The sequence below is a fragment of the Marmota marmota genome, unplaced genomic scaffold, assembly GCF_001458135.2.
Source record: "Marmota marmota marmota unplaced genomic scaffold, marMar, whole genome shotgun sequence".
Taxonomy (NCBI): domain Eukaryota; kingdom Metazoa; phylum Chordata; class Mammalia; order Rodentia; family Sciuridae; genus Marmota; species Marmota marmota.
Window position 1 is genome coordinate 35,871,046 of NW_025999842.1, and position 21,843 is coordinate 35,892,888.

The window sequence follows — 21,843 nt, forward strand, 5'->3', positions numbered from 1 at the left end:
CCCCATCCCCCCATCCTAAGGCCTGCATCTTCTTGGGCACCTTTTTTTTTTCAAGTTAGATACAGTCTTTTTATTTTCCCCCCTTTATTTTTATTTATTTATTTATTTTTTGTGGTTCTGAGGATCGAACTCAGGGCCTCACTCATGTGAAGCAAGCCCTCTACCACTGAGCTATAATCCCAGCCCTTCTTGGGCAACTTTAATGTCCATGTGCATGGCTGGTCCAATGTCCCAGTCTCACACTTCCTTGAACTCATAAAAACAAGTATCTACCTTTATTTCAGCCATCCTGATTTTATCACTTAGTCATATCATAATCAAGTATCAGACTTCTCTACCGAGAAGATCTTGAATTTGGTCATTATCTCCTTGTCTTTTAGCTGTCAATTATCTTTGTACCTTGTAAAGACTTCTTACCCTTTATACTTGCCCATGCTCTCCCAGATAATCAGTGTATTTCTTTTCTCGCTTCTTTCCCTACTAATTTCCTCTCTGCATTTCACAATTAGTTATCTCAACACCTATCCAGCAAGGCCTCAGTCTTATTTATTCTTATTTTCACTCTTATTTACTTATTATCTATAAATTCACTCATGTCTGGTTTCTATCTATTCCACACAGTTAAACTATTCTAAAGCATGATTGCTCACTTCTATTTTCCAGAAATTCTTACTTTTTTGCCTTCTGTGATACCATACTTTTATGTCCTCATTATTCCTTTCTTATATGTCTTTTCTATTATTTTGTAGTTTCCTTTCCTCTAATTCTCCTCCCTTTTTGGAGTATCTTCAAGGAATCTCAATCCTCAGCCATTCTTTTTCTTCTTACATCAGCTCTGCTTAGGTGACCTCATTGTATCTAAGTGACAATGGCTCCCATAATTGAATTTCTAATGCAGACTTCCCATGTTTCAGATTTATCCAGATGCCCACTGGACTTCTTAGATATATGAGAAGGATCTCAAAACCACATGTCCCAAACTGAATTCAGTCTTTTCCTCTAAGTTTGTGATCTTTTGTGACTCACTTCTTTTACTTAGCATGTCCTCAGGGTTCATCCATGTTGTAGCACTTATAAACCTTTCCTTCCACTTTAAGGCTTACTGGATTCCATTATATGTATATACTAAATGTCATTTATTCATTCATCAGCTACTGGACACTTGAATTGTTTCTTCTTTTTTGCTATTATGAGTGATGTTGCTATGAATATTCATATTTCAGTCTACCCAAGCCACTCCTATTTTGAGGCATGCAGGCTTAGCTCAGTTCTTTGTGTCCACACATGCAAAACATAACTAAATTTACCTCATTATTACCATTCACACAAGCCAAAGGACATTTTCTCTTCAAAGGCAGAGGACAAATGCAAATGTAGTTTGCACTTGCAGACAGTATTTTCAGACAATTAAAATGATTCTATTTACATCTTTTATGAAAGGAGAAACTGCATCTAATTTCTCCTTGGTAAGACACACATAAACAGTTTATAACAAGTAGTGGGATTATGAATTATTTTTATTTTCTTCCCATATTTTTCCAGGATTTTAAGATGGTTTTTACAGAACAAATGTTCAATTCCAACGTTATTTTACAAACTCTTCACTGGCTTGGTTTACACAGGTCTGAGGCCAGGTCTCTGTGGGTATATGGCACATTGGACCTATAAGGATCCCAAGAAGGGTGTGTGGCCCTCTACTGCTCAGAGTAGAGCCTGCACTGAATGGAAACTAGAAACAAAGCCTTTTGTGGGAAAGCCAGCAGGAGCAACCTTGTGCTCTACTTCACATTACTTGCCTTGTTTTTTAAAGCAACATTGAATAAGCTGTCAGCAGCTCCAAGGTTAGCTCTAGGGCAAAAGCTTCTCTTTTCACATCTCGTGAATACATGCTGAGGCCATGGAAATTAAAAACATTAGGTCTGGCAGATTCTTCCACCCATTAATAGCTCTGCAAACCCCATAGGAAAGTTGAAAATCAGTGGGTATCTTCCTCACTGTTTGTGACACAGGACTTTATATTCTTGCTAGCAGGATGAATTTGGATGGGTGATTTCACTTTCTTAAGCCTTAGTTTCTCTGAAACAGCAATAATAATGCTATGTGTATATATAGGGCTTTATAAAGATTAAACTTTGTAAATGCTTAGAAAATGGTAGCCATTTTAATAATAATAATTAAAACTAATCTTTATTGAGTCTGACAAAAAAGAAAATGAACATGTTTTCTTTACTTAAAGGAAAAAAGCTAGCTACTAGATTCAGGTTAAAAATATGAAGTCTAGTTTTGATTCCCCTTAGTTTCTATACATCATAAATAGAAAGGCAAACAAACAGAAATTTTGACGTCACACTTTGTCTAGTTCCATAATAAATTGCCTGTCCAGATTCCTGTCATCTCTCAGACTTACCACATAGTCAGCAATCTTTCAGAGTTTGCATACAAGTGGAAGTATTAGTAACATCAGGTTCTTCTTTTGGGAGTTCAGCAGTCCAAGAAGTAAAGATACATGACTACAGCTACTTCTGAATTCATGTGACGGAATGGAACATTTCAGAATGGAACCCAGATTAAAGATCTCTTGAATTTTAAGCAGATCATTTAACTTTTTGTGGCCTGAAATCTACCGCTGAAATGGTAGACTTAGACTTATTAGTTGATAAAATATTTGTTTTTTGAAAACTTTGTGATTTGTGTTCAGGTCTTGAGTCTTTTTTAAAAAACATTAATTTTAGGTCAAATGCAATAGAAAATGAAATGGTGACACCAAGAAAGAAAAAGCTTTAGAGCACATAGACCTTATTCAGTTCTTCACTCTTTCATTTCCTAATACCCTTATCAGGAAGCTAGTGTTGACGAGAGCAAACTTGCAACATTATCAGAAGATTGATGATAACATATAAAAAAGCACTTGGGGGCTGGGAATATAGCTTAGTGGTAGAGAGTTGGCCTGGCCTGCAAACAAAAACAGAAGCACTTGGCATTGTACATACTCAACAAATGCAAGAATAAAATTGCAAGCATTTGGGGAATAGACAAATTAATACAACTGATTAATTCTTAAGAAAATGTCAAATATTGGCAGCAATATATAATGCAAGGCAGCTGCCAAAAAATTAGGAGTAAAAACTTCCATTAATGGAAATGTTAATCCCATCCATTTATGGGGTTTTTCTAAAAGAATAATATACTAGAAGATGCTTATGTACCATAATACACATCATATGTCTTTCCACAATATAGATACCTATAATAAATGTGATACAAAATGAACTCACTTTGAAGGTCATACATTGGTACTATAAAAGGGCTCAACGGCATAGTTATATCAAATATTTAAAGACTATCGATAGTAAAATTCATAAAATTGTACACTGAAATTTTCAACTAAATCAAATTCTACAGAAGATTGAAAATTTTGTAAATATTTAGCAACCTGAAGAAAACTTTTAGCAATTCTTTCTGTTTAAATACAACCATACTCTTACAACCAAATACAAATGATTGTATCATTGAAGAAAAAAGGTGGATGTTAAGCTAGGAGGTTGGCAGACGTGGACAGGTGGAGGAACTTGCAAAACATGAGGGAATATATCAGAATTAGTAATTATGTAAATTCTTGGAGAAGAATAGCATTAGTTCTGGAATATTTGGATGAATGAAGCTCTCTAGAGATGGCGGAAGATTCATTTATAAATTCGTTTCTTTGTGGATTTTTTAATTGGCAAAGTGCAAACCGTGGATAGGAAACAGGTAAGCTCATTTTCCAAATTATAATATAGCTGAAAATGTTTCTCAGGTAAGTATATCTTACTGATAGTGGAATCTAGAACATTTGAAAGTTTTAATTTTTTTAAAGGGAAAACATTTTTAAAATGTCATAATTTCAAAAGTCCAAGCAACTCAAATATTCTTGTAGTCTTACAAAGAATTACAAACTGTTAATAGTTTGGTGAAAGATTTATAGATTGTTCGATTTCTGGCTATGATAAGATAATGCAACAAAAGAACACTCTAGTGCACAATAGATCATTGTGCAATTTGTAAATACTTCTGCCTAGAAGCAAATTTGTGGGGTCAGAGAATACACAGTAAGAATTGGCCAATATTATATGTCTAAAGTGTGTGAAAGTGCTTAGAATATTTTTAATATCTTAAATGGATGTTAGAAATCATAAATAAAAGTAGTCAGGATCTAAGTATCAGCCCTTTTCCAAGAGGTCATTTTAAATAGAACCTGAAAGGAAATCTGGAGTATCATTAGCATCATAACAATAATTTATAAGGAATTTTTTCACTACAATCTTGTTTTTTCCCCTTCCTTGCCCCGTATCTTTTGTAGCAATCTAACTTCACCAGAATGTTGGCTCTGGAAGATTTTATTCTTCTGGCCAGTGGAACAGAGTCTGTAGAAAATGACACCTTCAAAATTCTGAATACCTTGAAGACCTTAGAACTCTGGAAAAATAAGTTAAGACAAGTCCCCAGTGCTCTCCCAGCCAGTCTCGAAGTGTTAAAACTAAATGATAACTCAATATATGTCCTACATGGATCAGATTTTGAAGGACTGAAGAAATTGAAAGTCCTTGAACTTAAAAACAACCTGATCTCCTCCCTGTCTCCCAGCATGCTCTCCTCCCTTGTCAGTTTGCAAAGTTTGATGGTGGATGATAACAATATAGAGTCTGTAACTGGACCCTTCATTCTTCCCCATCTGAAACACATGAGCATGGAGAATAATAAGCTACATCTTATATCAGGTGGCTTCTTTACTTCTCTGCAGTCTTTGCAGTTTCTCAGTTTCAGTGGTAATTTTCTAACTAAAATTCCTATTAATTTACCCAAATCCTTGCTATCTTTAAAGATGGAGAGAAACCAGCTCAAAGTGGTTAGGTTTCAAGATATGAAACACTTGGAGAACCTTTCCCATCTTTACCTGTCAGAGAACCTCCTCTCTTCCATTGATGGGGCACAGATCCTTGCCAATTTAACTACTCTTGAGGTATCCCAAAACCAACTTCAAACACTGCCCTTTAGACTACCAGTAAGGCTACAGAAGCTTGACTGTAGCAACAATCTGATCCAGAAAGTTACAGCACAAGACTTTCAGGACCTTCCAGACTTGAAACATCTGTTTCTGGACAATAACGTTGTCAGCTTATTTGAAGCTGGGGCCCTTCAGAAGTGTTCTCAGCTGTCCAACCTGGCCCTGGAGCAGAACCTGCTGTTGTCTATACCTTTAAGGTAAGTGAGTGCTGTCATTTATTGTAACTACTATGAGCATTTTCCAAAGATTGGGACATAGCAGCATATTGCACAAACAACAAAATGAGTCAGCAAACATAACAAAGGCTTAGGGATAGAAATTTTAAGCAGAGGTTTAGAATCTGCAGCCTTCAAACTGAATCCAATATTAACTTAATTTATCTCGTATGTAGGACAAGATTCCAACTGTTGATATCTATACAAACAGAATGTGATAATACTGTAAAAATCATCAAGACTTCTAAGTATGTGGTATAGATAACCAACAGGTAGAGCATGCATGAGTGGCCACTAGCAAGGATACCAGGAAAAATTGAGGGGGCATAGACATTAAAATTTATATTTTTAAAATCATTTACGTAGTAGTTATGGAGGAAAATCAAAACTTTACAGTGTAATTCTGTATTTGTTTTGAATTATTTATTGAGGAGCGTCATATTCTCAGTGCTCTGACCTTTAAAGGGCTTAAGCTGGCTCTGCTTATTTCTTCATGTGTCTGTATGAGTGAGTGCGTCCATCTGTGATGGTCTTACTTTCTGTTTTTGGCTATCTCTTTAGCTCTTTTTTTCTCTATTCTTTCCTTTCTCCTCACTTCCTTTCCCTCTCCCCTTCCTCATCCTTCTCTTTTCCTGTTTTGAAAACTTACCACATGTCAAGTACCAGGTACTTGGAACACAAATGTAATAAAAGAGATAAATTTGCAGTTTTGTACAGCTTAAATTCTAACAGGGGAAGACTGACAATAAATTTAATATATAAGTAAAGTATATAACATTTAGACCATGTTGATATTATAGTTATAACAACAAAAAAGACACAAATATACCAGGTCTGCAGAGTACAAGATGGAGTGGCTGGTTGCCATTTTAATTAGGGTAAGCACAGTAATCCTTATGAAAAGGTAAGATTTCAGCAAAGACTTGGAAGAGGTGAGGGATTTAGCCATGAAGTATTTTTGGAGAAATGTGTCTTAAATAGAAGAACAGCCAACACTAGCCTCTAAAGCAAGAACAAGCCTAATACTTGCTATTTAAATAATTTATTTAGTAGCCTTATTTTATATTACTGAATGGTCCTACTTTAAGAAAAAAATGTATATAAAAATAAAAACCCATAAATCAGGATAAGAGGTGACTATGTCACATAAAGATATGACAGCAGGCTGTGACAGCCATGGGCAAAATGGTATAGTCAATGGACTTTTCTACTCAGTGACTTTTAGAAAGCATTTAGTTAACTAATCCTGCTAAGTTTAATGAGTAAAAATATCTTAATTATATACTCCTATGAGAGTACTTGTGTGTTTATAAGGGACTGGAGAAAACACAATGCTTTTATTCAGTGGAGTATATAATAAAATTGCAAACCTCAACTAGCCATAGTTCTCAAATCTGACTTCACAATATAATTATCTAGAAAAGCATAAAAAAGTATACTCATACCCAGGCCTTAGTTCAAACCAGTTAAGTCAGCTGCTCCAGGGTTGGGACCCAGGCATCGGTATTTTTGAAAAGCTCCTCAAATTAATTTAATTTGCAGCTGGGATTGAGAACCACTCAGCAACAATGGAGCTTGGGAGGTGGGAGTGGGATTTTCATGAAGTTTAATTTAAGCAACACAACTGTATGTTCCATCAAGGAACTTGGCCACATAAGATAACAGAATTCCTGTGATTTTTAAGCACATCCCAGCATTATCACCCCCACTCCATGACTTTTCTTTATACTAGACAGTGAGAATTATCCAGAAAAGGTTCTCTGTGGTTTTCCTCTGATAAAGAACAAAAACATAATAATATTCATTCCCTATATTTGAGTTTAAACATTTTTATTTATGACCTTTAAACAGCACACCTTTTCTATTTATTTTCATGCTTCTTATTCATACGTAAAATCTGTACTATAAAATTCAGTTGTCTATACATAGTAACCTGCTCCTATTACAATAGGATTTTCATGAGCTCCTTCTTTTTCCTATCATCCTCCATTCCACAATTCATCTAGAACATAATAGTACATGATTTGGGGTGCACACATACTCAAAAAACATAAATAAATTTTGTGTTTATATTCACCTCAATAATAGTAAATGATATCTAGCATTTATTACATGCTTGCTAAAATCAGCAATGAAGTTGCTATAAATACATTTGCTATTCTTTGTACTCTATACAACAATCCTATAAAAGTAAGTTCATTGTTTGACCTATTATTTTACAGATTAGGACACTAAGACTTAGAGGTAATAAGAAACCTGTTGAAATTCATTATCATAAGAGAGCCATGCCATTAACACAGGATACATTTATGTCTTTCCACAATGTCAGAATTTATTGAATAACAATAAATTCACAAGCTATATTACTTCCACTGGTTGTAATTCACTGAATACTCATGGGTCACTTAGTCCCAAGAGCTGACAATCATAGGTTCTTTATTCCAATCTTAATTTTATCATCTCTAACACTCAAGTCACAAATTACAATACTTTACATAATGATAAATAGCTTATGGAAGGGCTAAGAAAGGGTTAAGACAGCTACAGGATTTTTAAAGCCACACTGAAAGCAAAGACAGCAGATTCAAATGCAAAGAGTCACTGCAGGTAGTCAGATAAAATTAGGAACCAAAGAATTCTTTCAGGATGCAGAGCTGACAGGACACACAGAACTTATTCTAGGCCAGTGTCTGGATGGCAGGCAATTTGGAAAGAGGCTATGCAAGCAGGGAGATGGAGCCAAGCTGAAGTCTCAGGATAAAGTCAGTAGTTTGTGTTGTCTGCCAGCGTCATAAAGTGTTCACCAGATGGACTGATGACCGGTCAGTCTGTGCCACCATATCACCATCTTAGTTGTCTCTCCTTTCATGTGTTTTTTTTTATTTTTATTTTTTTTTAGTTGTAGGTGGATACAATATCTTTATTTTAATTTATTTATGTATATGTGGTGCTGAGGATTGAACCCAGGACCTCATGAGTGCAAGGCAAGCACTCTACCACTGAGCTACAATCCCAGACCTTTTCATGTGTTTTAGATGAGGGTTTTGCATTATTTGTGTCTGGTTTCCTTGACCTGGGTTTGATATACTCATGGTTCCATATGCCTCTGATTTAATTTGACAGGTTCACAGGTTGTCTTTTTTTTTTTATGAGCACAATTCACTTATTTATTAGTTTTTGTCTTATGATTGTGCTATTCTGATGGTGGCTGTTTACTTGTACAAACAGGGATTAGTGGATTTTGCATCAGCATTTGTACTCAAGATGGAATAACTAATAGCAAAGTACTGCTTTGTAAAATGGAGTAACTAAGAGCAAGGCACAGCTTGCTCTCCATGCACATCCTTAATAAATGGATTTAAACACAGTCATTTAACTCCAGACCCAGGGAGTTTTAGCCACCTCATGATCCCACCTTTGTGATTTACTCTACTGTCAACAATACTATACTAAGAATACCCAATATATTCACCTCAATAATAGGTGAATTATATTGGGTTCACTTTTTGCTGCTTCACATTTCACCAATCTGCATCTTAGTGAACAAGTAGAAGTAACATCATGTCTTTTTTATTCTCCCTTCAGTTAATTCAAATTTAGAATAGCTTTTCACAACATAAGGCAGTTAGCATTTAATCTTATTTACACATAAGCACCATCTACTGGCAAAACCCAAAGAATATATGATGGTATTTCTAGAGGCATGTTTACCTTCAAATCACATCAATCTTTTAATATGAATCATATTTACATAGACAAATTATATTGAAGCAAAAAGTAACTGTCAAACATTTATAAAACCAGGATAATTAGTATTTTTTCTTATGACGTCATTTTGGCTGTAACTTCACTAGAAACATGAAAAAGGGGAAAAGGGAGGAAGGACGGAAGGAAAGAAAGAAAGGGAGATGCCTAAAAACATGTACAATTTCTGCAAACAGCCAGAACTGAATAATCGTATTTATTTAAAAGAAAATATGGCTTGTTAATTTTTATTAGCTAACATTTGTATGTGACTTCTGTGTAATGAGCACTTTCATCTGTTAGGGTGGAAAACCAGAAGCTTCAAGAACATAAATAACTTACCTAAAGCCACATAGTGGTAAATAAAATGACCCAAGTTAGAATGCAAGTCTTAATAAGTAGGTATTTTTTGACTCCGGTTTATTACACCATTTTTCCCCAATTAGGCCCTGTTGTCCTCTGCAATGGAAGTAGAATCTTAGTCACTGTTGCAACTAAAGTCTATGAATAGTTCATCTTTCCTTAGGGAAGTAACAAAATAAAACTATGAATAAGAGATTTTCCCATATATTTTTTTGGAGACTCACCTTTTATAAATTGGTATATGAGTAAAGTTGTATTTTCTTGAAGATTAACTTTAATACTGAATTTAATGCTCAAACCACTAAGTATAAAATATTTTCCCCTGGTAAATTAATCTACCTTGTTAGGTAAATTTTATCCCACCTAAGAAGATGATATTTTAAATAATTAAGGCTTTAAATAGAGTCATGTGTCACAAAACAATGATTCTATTAAGGATACACTGTGTATACCACAATAGTCCCATAAGATGATGTCATCCAGTAATAGTTGTGATGTTTGCACAAATGAAATCATCTAATGCCACATTTCATACGATGTATCCCCCTATCATTAAGTGTTGTGTGACTGTACTAAAAAAGCATAAATGCTTTTGTGTGTTGAGGTACTGTGTAGTTTGGGATATGAGTACAAATATAAAATGACCGATTTAATTAAAAAAGAAAAGAAAACCCAAGATCAAAATTTAGGCTAACTGCCAATAATTTAGGCTAACTGAGAACATTTTTAGGAATGATATTCATAAAAGAATAATACTATAATAAGCAAAGGTAGTACTATCATAGAATATGGTTAACTTGTTTGCTTTCTCTCTTCCATATAGCAATAATATAGCTGGGTCTGCCATAAGTTTCTGAATACTAAATACATGAAGGTCCACCTATATGTTCAAACTATATGCAAATAATGTAACAGAAAGAGTCTCTAGTTCATTCTGATTTTTGAAAAGATTTTTTATCAATAGGCATTAGCATGACATTTATCAAGCTGATATCCAAAGTATTAGAAAAAATTTTCCTCCTGATTATTATAAATAAACAACTGATCAAGGTTGGAAACTTAGTGTGCCAAAATTAATTTATTTTTTAAATTATAATTGCTATAATTGCTCAATCAGAACCATGTCTAGACATAAGAACATAATCTGTTTTCACATATTTGGGGTCATTCGACTATATATTTTTCTACTTAATATTATAGAATTTTTTTTCTTTTTTCCCCTTTTCTCTCTTTTTTCTCAAGTACTGCTATAGACTCCCTCATGCATCTTAATTTAGTGTGTCATAATCATGTGCAGTTGCTAGTCCCTTTTGATGTTCTCATTATCCCAAATTTGGCAGCGGGAGTCCTTCCAAGTGGCTCCTGTGTTCATGACACATGACTCAGTTGATTTTTTTTTTTAATTGAACTCAGGAGCCCTCACCCACTGAGCCACATCTCCAGCTCTATTTTGTTGCTCAGTGCCTTGCTGTTACTGAGGCTGGCTTTGAACTCGTGATCCTCCTGCCTCAGCTTCCCACGCTGGTGGGATTACAGGCATGTACCACCATGCCCCACTCAGTTGATTTTTAAAAGTTGTGTTAAAATACACCTAACATAAAATTTACCATCTTAATCATTTTCATCTTATAAATCAAAACTTTAAAGAGCTTTATGATTAGGAACCAGAAAAATCAGGGGGTTAAAAAATAAGACCTATGACCTGAGGTGCCTGGTAGCTCTAGTAGCTTTCCAGGCATGGTGCTCCACCCTGTCTTGGTCTTCTTGGGAACAACCTCCCATCATGCTGAATTGTCTTCCAGGGGCTGTTCCTATGGGGCCAGTCACAGGGCCAGCCCTGTCTCTCTAGTCACATATTATATATGCAAGGAAGCTAAGAATACAATTTTTCTTGATGATTTAGGTTTTAATTTTGTTTTCATTGTGTCTGACAAGATACAGTTATGATGGTTCCACAATTGTTATTTTAATAAATACATTAAATTTAGGTTTAAAAAAAAGAAAGTAAGACCTATGAAAAAGAGTTAAAGACCTATAGGATCAGACAAGTTGGTGCTCATATTTAACTTTCTAACATAAAGCTTGCGTTCTAACTTGATAAGAATTGTACAGAAGAGGCAGGTGATGCTCAGTTTCTGGTGCCTTGATGGTTGAGGAATGATGGTTGTGGTCTCCTCTCCCATCCTATCTTCATACTTTGCAGGCTCCCCAAGACCTTAGCCAGGCTGGACCTAAAAGGCAATGCCATCCAGGATATTGCTGAGAGGGAGCTCAAGGATCTCAAGCAGCTTCAGGTTCTAAACCTGAGGAACAACAAGATCTCTGCCTTAGATCTCAAAGCCTTGGAGGGTCTGCCTCGCCTCAGGCACTTGTACCTGGATGGAAATCCGTGGAATTGCACCTGTACTCTCCTAAGAGCCAGGGAGATACTGAAGGCCAAGGGCACAGATGTGAAGGGAGGACGGTGTGCAGCCCCAGCAGAACAACAAGGGGAAAGCTGGATGTCTTCCAAGAAGATTATGAAGCAATGCGAGCAGCACTTACACTTGACCGAGAAAAGCAAAGAGGTCAAAAAGAAACCCAAACCGGAAGACTCCTCCAGCATCAAACTCATCATGGACGATGATGATTACGATTATGAAATAGATTAAGTATGAGCTTTGTTTACCGCTTAGAAAACAATTTTCAACATTTAATCTCTTAAGCAGAAATATACTAGACTTTAGATATATAAGCTTCTCTTTTGTAAGTAGTTTTTGTTTTCATTTTTTTTGAAAACAAAATGGGAATGAGGGTTAAGATAAGTTGAGGTGGGGATTAAAGTAGTAGAAAAAAACATTAGTAACAGGTTGTTTTCCATTTTAAAAGTAATCTGTTTATGTTTTATTCTGAAACCTAGGCAAATAATAATGTCAAATAAAATCTTACATAACTAACTTCCTGCAAATAGAGTATTTTATCAAGTAAGTTAGGATTGGTATGATAGGTCTACAGTATAAGCTGGGTACTACAGGCTTTTTGGCTATATGCAATAAAAATGACCTCTGATTGACTTAAGCATAAAAGAACTTACTGGAAGGATTTGGGGGTAGGTAAATCCAAAGAAAAACTGAAAAACAAAGCAAGGACATTGCGTTAGTCATTGTCACTATGACAAAATACCAAAGATAAACAGCTTATAAGAAGGAAAGGTTTATTTTGGCTCATGGCTTCAGAGGTTTTCATCCATGGTAGTTTGGCCTATAGCTTTGGGCCCATGTTAGAAAAATACATCATAGTGCAAGTACATAGTAGACAAGGCCTGTTCACCTCCAGGCAGCCGGGAAGCAAAGAGAGAGAGAAAGAGGCCAAGGTCCCAATATTTCCTCCATTGGCATGCCCCAGTGACCTAACTTCCTCCAACTAGGCCCCACCTTTTAAAGGTTCCACCACTTCCCAATAATGCCACAGGTGGGAACCAATCCTTTGACATATAGGCCTTTGGGGAAATTTCAGATCAGAACTCCCCCAGGGCTTCTTGCAGAAGGATGTAATGGAGAGACCCATAGCTTCTTCCAGAGCTTTCCTGCTACAGAATGAAGTATCTCCCACTATTTTCAGGGTGTGCTTCCCTCCTTTTCAAGATTCTTGTCCTCAGAAGGAGCAGAGAATTGGCCTAGCCTGACTCACATGTGTGCATGCCTCTTGGCTAGGTGACAGAAAATCTTGTTTGACAGTTTCACCAAGACCAAAGGGAAACCAGAAAGGGAAATGCAACTGGTACCTTAGAAAATACCACAGGTGTTCCAAAAAGGCCTTCCAAAAAAGAGTTGTGCTTTCATTTATATTGTTTCCCTGAGTTAACCACAGTCCCCACAATGCCTTCCTTTTGATCCATGGCATGCTTTGTAATAGAGGTCTGGCTGTAGAAAAACATTTTTCTTTCAATCTATTTGTAGATACAATCTACTTATGATTATTAGAAACTATATCCAAAACTAGTTTATGTTCTCATTAGTTAAGATTCACCTACTGCAACACTTAACAAGTTTTCCATCAAAATACTCCTAATGGCAGAGAAAGTAGAAATTGTGTGAATGAGCAAAGATGCTAGCAGAAGATAGGACTTTCTCCAGAAAGTCATGTTTTAACTTAAAATCTCATGCTTTATGTTCATATTTTCTTCCTTCAAATTTTATAAAATTGACATCCCTTGGAGAAGAACCATGTTCATATTGTGGTTTCTTGTACTCCCTAGCACACTGACAAAAAATACCCTCAAAACACAGATGTACAAGAAAACATCTGCATTCATCTGCTTGGAAAGCCACAATAAAATATTACAGGCTGGATGGCTAAACAGCAGAACTTTTCATTTTCTCACAGGTCTTGGAGGCTGGAAGTCCAAGATCAAAGTATATCCGTGTTGGTTTCTGGGGAGGGCTCTCTTCCTTTCTCTTTCTGGCTTATAGATAGCCACCTTCTTGCTGTGTCCTCATATGATCTCTTCTTTATGTACACACAGAAAAAGACATTTCTGGTATCTCTTCCTCTTTTTATAGGATACAGACCTATTAGATTAGGGGCCCATCCTTATGATCTTAATTTTAATTACCTCTCTAAGGCCCTATCTCCAAATACTGTTACAGCAAGGATAAGTCTCCGATTTGAATTTGGGAGGAATACAATTAGTCCATAACAGTATTCACCTATTTATCTACCTACCTATCTACTTCTGGTTCTTAATTAAGTTTGTTGATTAATTTACAAAAAAAAGGGGAGCAACAAAGTAGAAAGAGTAAGGAAATTTTAAAGCTTGATTATCATATATTTATACTTGTGTACAGACTTTTAAAGAGCCATTTTGGAAAGTAGCTAGAGATCAGAACTGGGATGTAGGGCTTGGTAAAACCTGGAAGAATGAATGAAATTCGAAAAAATTGCTTTAAGGCCCTGGAGAAGAACCATGTGGAGTAGGTTAAGTGTCACTGGATTTGAACAGACCAGTCCTCTTGGCAAAAGGGTCCATCTGAGGCCTGAGGAAGTGAATTTATTAGGGACAAAAGAAAAGGGCACTTGCAGAGACCAATTTTTTCTGTATGGCCTTTTAGTGATTTGTTTCCTCATCTGTGAAAAGATGATTATGAAAGTGCTATAATTAAAATTTATGGAAGGAAAAAATTTCCTAACACCCCTATGATTAGCAAATCTGCTCCTCTCCAAATGGAGATATTGCTCAACAACCCAAATGCCAATTATATTTCTCATGTAAATAGGGTTATGCAGTGGACAGTGTGAGCCCATCCAGAAGAGCTCTCTCTTCCCTTCCTGGAATTGCTAACACCTCAAGTCATGCCTGCTTAGAACTGCAAGAGTCAGAACTGAACCACACAGCCTGTTCTTACCATCAGCCCCCTGCAACACCCATTCCCAAGTGCTCCTTTGGTAATATAAATTCTGACTTAAGCTTTTACATTGCCCCCCTGTAGGGATTTGATTGTTTTCAGATGAAGAATAGTTTCCCACTCAAATCTCGAAGGAATGTTATCCCAGTTTGGAACTCTAGGAAGAATTCCTAAAATAAAGGATCTGAAAAGAGGGTGCTGATTCTCCTTTCTGGCACACACATGTGGTCTAATGTGAAAGAACTACTTTCATTAGAATCAATATTTTCAGTAAAGGAAATTTTTAGTTTTTACTCAGAAATGTTCGAAATTTACAAACTTTGAATGGTTTCCTCACAAACTTTTATTGCTATGCAAAGAGCACAGCAGGAGATGCTGTACACTTGTCTCCCTCCGATGTGTGGGCTTTCAGCTAAGGCCTTTGCAAGGTGGTTCATGAGTTTCAAAATCTGCTTATTGCACCTGTGAGTCTCCTTCTTTATTTCAGAGAGAAGAAGTCTGTGGATGTCTTGGCTTTATAAAGGAAAGATCTCTTCGAGTTTATTCTCAAAAAAACTTCCTTGGGTGCTTCTGTTATAGCTCTTTACCATGTCCCCCTCATCAAATAATGCTCTCGTGGTAAGGCTGTCGTCCAGAATTCTGATCTTTTCTTTTAAAAGAACCATTGGTGCGCACATGTTGGGAGGGGGTTGCTGAAAGCATTTAACTCTTTCATGCCTTTTATATATAGGTTATATGGATTTCACCAGCACTGAAAGGCTGAATTGAATATATATGCTCAGCTGAATATTTAAAGTTCTAGTCAGTCATGGATAATAGTTTAATATAATAATAAGACACATATCACTTAATTAGATATTTTGATCTTAGCTAAAGTTGCTTAACCAAATACACAAATAAAATAATTATTGTCTTTGAAGTCACTCAGGACTCAATATTTTTTCATCATATTGTTGTGTGTTGAATTTAATAACTAGATTCTTGCCAGAATATCAATCCAAGGGAAAGGTAAAAGCTTCCCAAAGCACAGTTTTGCAAGAATAAACTTCTCATGACTGGTGTCATCCTGTAATAATAATGGATTATCTTAACAGTTTAGGGATCTTGAACTCTCTCTGAGCCCTAGGCTTGCCTTTATTTTAGATGGTATCTGTTTTTTGGCAGGAAAGAACCAATATGATGGATTACCCTATCTTCCTCCTCTCTAAGGCAAGATATTGTTTTAAATATACTCAATGGGATTCTACAAAACACTGTCTTTAGGAATTCAATATAGAGGATTTGATTTAATAAACACTATTCAGCTTTTGAAATAGTCACTGACAATTGCCTTGAGAGTGAGGGTGTGTTCTTAACAGATCTATCTTGAACTCAGAAAAACACTCTGTAGTTAGCTATTCTCTTCCCCCACCACACAGTCCCCACATCTACCTACATCCTCCCTGATCCTGGACTGGATCACTCTTATTTAGACCTACATTTTTTATTTAGACTTATTTTGTTATTTAGACTTATTCATTTTTTTAATATTCATTTTTTTAGTTGTAGTTGGACACAATACCTTTATTTTATTTATTTATTTTTATGTAGTGCTGAGTATCAAACCCAGGGCCTCGCATGTGCTAGGCGAGTGCTCTACCGCTGAGCCACAATCCAAGCCCCCCCCTTTTTTTAAGATAATGACCCTCTTTTAAGATAATAACCCCTCGGTGCAAGAATTAAAATCAAGAATCAATAAATGGGATGGACCCAAACTAAAAAGTTTTTCTCAGCAAAACAAGCAATCTGTGAGATGAATAGAGAGCCTACATGTTGGGAGCAAATCTTTACCCCTCACGCATCAGATAGAGCACTAATCTCTAGGGTATATAAAGAACTCCAAAAGTTAAACACCAAAAAAAACCACATAACCCAATCAATAAATGGGCCAAGGACCTGAATAGTCACTTCTCAGAAGATGAAAAAATTGTTCATCATCGCTAGCCATTAGAGAAATGCACATTAAAACCACTCTAAGATTTCATCTCACTCCAGTCAGAATGACAGCTATTATGCATACAAACAACAATAAGTGTTGGTGAGGATGTGGGGAAAAAGGAACACTCATACACTGCTGGTGGGACTGCAAATTGGTGCAGCCAATATGGAAAGCAGTATGGAGATTTCTTGGAAAATTGGGAATGGAACCACCATTTTACTCAGCTATCCCTCTCCTTGGTCTATACCCAAAGGACTTAAAAACAGCATACTACAAGGACACAGTCGCATCAATGTTTGTAGTAGCACAATTCACAATAACTAAACTGTGGAACCAACCTAGATGCCCTTCAATAGGTGAATGGATAAAAACACTGTGGCATATATACACAATGGAATATTACTCGGCAATAAAAGAGAATAAAATCATGGCATTTGTAGATAAATGGATGGAGTTAGAGAAGACAATGCTAAGTGAAGTTAGCCAATCCCAAAAAGCCAAATGCTGAATGTTTTCTCTGATATAAAGAGGCTGATTAATAGTGGGGTAGAGAGAGAGAAGGAGCATGGGAGGAATAGACAAACTCTAGATAGGGCAGAAGGGTTGAAGGGGAAGGGAGGGGGAAGGGAGGGGGAAGGGAGGGGGAATGGAGTTATTAATGATGGTGAAATGTGATGGACATTATTATCCAAAGTACATGTATGAAGACACAAGGAAAAAAGGAAAAGAAAGGTGGGGGGTGGGAAGGGTGGTGATCACTTGAAAAGCAAAGGAGATAAGTAGAATAGAGGAAAGGGACCAAGAAGTGGTGGGTAGCGAAGAGAGAAGGAAGTGCAGGGGAGTGATATTGGCCACATTATATTGTTATAGTGTCACATCCTTATGTAACAACAAATCCCAATATTATGTACAACAACAGCACACTGATTAAAAAATATAGATAAAAAAATTTAAAAAAATTTTTAAAAAGATAATCACAGATGAGGCTGGTGTTGCAGCTCAGTTGTAGAGCCCTTGCCTAGCACATGTGAGGCACTGAATTTGATCCTCAGCACCACATAAAAACAAATAAATAAAATAAAGAATGTTTGGAGCATTATTTTCCCTTTAAAAAAACGATAATCACAAATGCTAGAAAATTATTTGACTAGGCAGTAAATTCCCATTTATTATATGCAAAGTAGTTCATGATAATGATTCATCTGGAAATGTAATAAAGTTCCAAAATAGGATCCCTGTGTTAAAGACTGTGTGTGGGGGGCTGGGGATGTGGCTCAAGCGGTAGCGAGCTTGCCTGGCGTGTGTGCGGCCCAGGTTCGATCCTCAGCACCACATACAAACAAAGATGTTGTGTATGCCGAAACTAAAAAAATAAATATTAAAAAAAAAAAGACTGTGTGTGTTAATTTTAATTCATCAAAGATTATGGTTGCAAGAAAATTTTACAAAGATTACTTTCTTCAAATGTTATATCAGCTCATGTTCCTATCAGCAGTGTCTGTAGGTTCCTGTTTCCACAGTCATCAGCATTTATCCTCAGTCATCACTTTTTGCTAATCTGATGGGTAAGAAGATGTGGAGTAAATGTATAGCATTTCTGTAGCATTTTCCTGACTACTAGTGAGGGTGAACATGTTTCTGTAATTTGTTAGTGTTTGCATACATACAAATACGTACATACACTAAGATCATGTTGATATATTGTTTTATATAAATGTATATATATATATATCAATTGATCAAATGATATATATATGTGTGTATACATATTTTATATATATATACATATATATATATACATCAACTGAACAATGTTTTAGTATTCTATGTTGCTTTGACATTATCTATATAACTTGATTACTCAATTAACCTGATTTAATATTTTTTCAAGTTCTTAATTACTTAAGAAATTTGGAAGTTCTATTGAAACGGTTGAAATTTATATAGTTCTAAATTGTTTAGCATATAATTTAAAAATTTTCCTAATTTAAAGAATTAAATTAAACTCATCTGAAATTATCCAGTGCAAAAAGTTCAGGAAGTTTGTATTAATAAGTCTCTTAATGCAAAGGTAAATCCAAGGAACAGACTCAGGGACTTTTAAAAAACCAACCCAAACTGTCAAGCAGGTTATTTAACAAAGAATTTTGAATTCTTATCTAAAAATGCTTTTGGCCTAGCAATTTCTGTAATAAAAGGATTTCTTCACCTTAAAAAGTCAGCATGTATGCTGGTAGCAGGCCCGCCCTGGCCCCTGGGGACTCAACCCCCAGTTCTTTGTTCTGCATGTCAATGTGGCCAGCTCACAAGGCCTTGATGCGGGCTTGCGGTTCCCTGTTTATTTGCCTAGAGCATATGTGTCTCTCGGGAACATCTTGACCTGTTCAAGCCTCCTGATAGGGGACGGTGTCGTGAAGGTAACCCAAGGACGCAGTTATTACTCTTCCCTCCTCACTTTTGAGTGATTTCCCGCCGCTGTTAAAAAGATATATAAGGGGAACAAATTTGGCAATAAAGCGCGCACATGCTCCCTCCTGGATGAAGAACCTTGGTGTCCTGTGTATTTTTTAACCCCGCCGTCCCTCACCGGACTCGGCTCCGTTAGCCGGACGCGGCACATGTAGTTTCTTATTTCTGGGTATTCCAGAACATCCCACCCAAGGTGCCATAGACCCAAGAAAATAGGTCAATAGATCCATGATTACATAGAGTACCATTTATTCAGTGGACTTACAGACAGAAGTGTGGTCCTGGGCCACAGCAAGACCAACTGAATCCCCATAACTTCAGTCAGAAGGAGAACAGAAACTGGTTAGGACAAAAGTGACCTCATTCCAGCTGGAATGCACCTGGTTTATCTTAATGCTAACATCAGAGTCAGACACATTCCTGGGCTCCAAGGTACAGCTGTAGAGTTCCACATACCATTCTAATGGTTTTGTCTAATTATTGCTTGCTGGAAAACTATGCAGGGAAAACTGACCAGGGTCACTCTGAGACAATCATGTTGGTTATGACTCAAGATGGGTGCAATCATGTCAAGCCAAATCCATATACTGGGAATTCTGAGAACTCTAGGAATAGTAGACTTTCATAAGTATATTTTAGATTCTAGAAACCAATTGGAATAAAGCTCCTTTTACTAAGGAGACTTTATGACCTAAAACAGGTAGTGGAAATCTTTTTATGTAAATAAATAAATAATATATGTTTCAGATTTTGTGGGCCTTGAGTTCTCTGTTGCAACCACTGACCTCTATCATAAACAATTCATAAATGAATGGATGTGGCTGTGTTCCAATAAAGCTTTATTACAAAAATAGTAGGTCAGACCTCTCTTCCCAAATTGCAGTGACTAGGAGTTAAATACTGAAAAATTACAACTTGCTGGAGCATGAACTTATGAGAAGAAACCTTCAAGGGAATCAGTGAAGAGGGTAGGAAACCCTGAATTGTATTTGATGAATTGCTGTAGGCTCACAGTGAACAAGTTTGAAGATTTAAAACCCCAAGGAGGCCCACTCATAGGGGACCCAAATATTTCCATGAGTTTTACCTTTAAGAGTTAGACCAGGTTCTCCAAGTGAATGTTTGAGAAAAACCCCTCCTGCTACCATCAGAAAGGAAAAAAGGACCATTTTAATACATAAGAGAACACTGTTCTTATTAACAAGTCCTGCCCTTAGAGAAACTTTATTACCAGCGACTCAACTACTGAAGTTTTTATCAGAGCCTAACCAAGGAAACAGTTCCAACCCATTCTAGCCAGGCTGTCCTACCTAATGCAGGATGTTGACCAGAGTCACAGGCTCACTAAACAACTGAGACCTAATCATAGGAAAACAGGATGTTTTTGCTCCTCACCTGTATTAGTTAACTTTTTGTTGCTCTAACCAAAATACCTGACAAGAATGACTTAAAGAATGCAAAGTTTATTTTAGACTCATGGTTTCAGAAGTTTAGATCAGGGTCTGCTGACATCATTGCTCTGGGCCCAACGTGAGGCAGAACATTATGGCAGAAGGGTGTGGTGGAGGAAAACTGCTCACCTCCTGGTAGCCAGGACGAGGAGAGAATGCAGGAGGAGCCAGGAACAAACTACATAATCCCCAAAGGCATGCTCCCAGGGACCCACCTCTTTCTGTCATCCCACCTGTCTTGTAGTTACCACCCAACTATTCCAAATTATTAATCTGTCAAATGGATTAACCCACTGATTAAGTTACAGCTTTCACAGATTAATCGGTTCACTTCCTGAGTTCATGCAGGAGATTTTGGGAGATACCTGGTGTCTAAACCATAACACCACCCTCCCATCTTATCTTTACATTACTAAAGGTCTATTTATGGCAGTTCTTTTTACTCAGCTTACCATGTCTGCCTATCAATAAAAATTGTGAGACATAATAAAAGGAAAAAAATACAGTTTGAAAGAGACAGAAAAAATCAAATATTGACCTGGCAAGGATGTTGAGATTATCAGACTAAGAATTTAAAACATCTATAATTAATCCCTGTGGACTCAGGCAGGATATAGTTCAGTGACAAAGCACTTGCCTAGCATGTGCAAGTTCCTGGGTTCTATCCCCAAGAAAGAGAGAAATAAATACCCTATGGTCAAAAACAAATCATGTAAGAATAAATGGGTTATGTAGGCAGAGATGGAGCTTCCAAGAATCATAAAGAAATGTTAGAGATTTAAAAACTGTATCAGAAAAAAAAAAAGAATGTCTTTGATTGGCTCCTTAATAGACTAGACACAGCTGAGAAAAAAAAAATACCTCTGAGCTTGAGCATATATAATTATTAGAAAATTCCCAGAAAGAAAAGCAAAGAGAGAAAAGGTTAGGAAAAGAAGGAACAGAATATTCACGAACTGTAGGACAGCTACAAATAGTGTAACATACACTTAATGGAGAAGAAAGAAAGAAAAAGAAAATATATTTGCAGCAATAACAGCTGAGAATTTCATCAAACCAAAGATCTAGGAAACCTCAAGCAGGATAAATGACCCCCCCATACCTAAGCATATCATATTCTAAATTTTGAAAAGTCAAAGATACAAAAATTATTTAAAGAAGCCAAAGGAGAAAGACATTTTATCTATAGAAAAGC

At 36.4% G+C, this 21,843-nt stretch overlaps 1 protein-coding gene across 1 annotated transcript in view; it reads left to right on the plus strand.

Annotated features, from left to right (window-relative positions):
* LOC107152972 (nephrocan) overlaps positions 1–12,017 on the plus strand; it is a 14,033-nt gene extending 2,016 nt beyond the window's left edge. The window contains exons 2-3 of the mRNA XM_015498491.1: positions 4,340–5,241; positions 11,570–12,017. Coding sequence (XP_015353977.1) covers positions 4,340–5,241; positions 11,570–12,017 — 1,350 coding nt within the window. The remainder of the gene's footprint in view (positions 1–4,339; positions 5,242–11,569) is intronic.
* Positions 12,018–21,843: the final 9,826 nt, after the last annotated feature.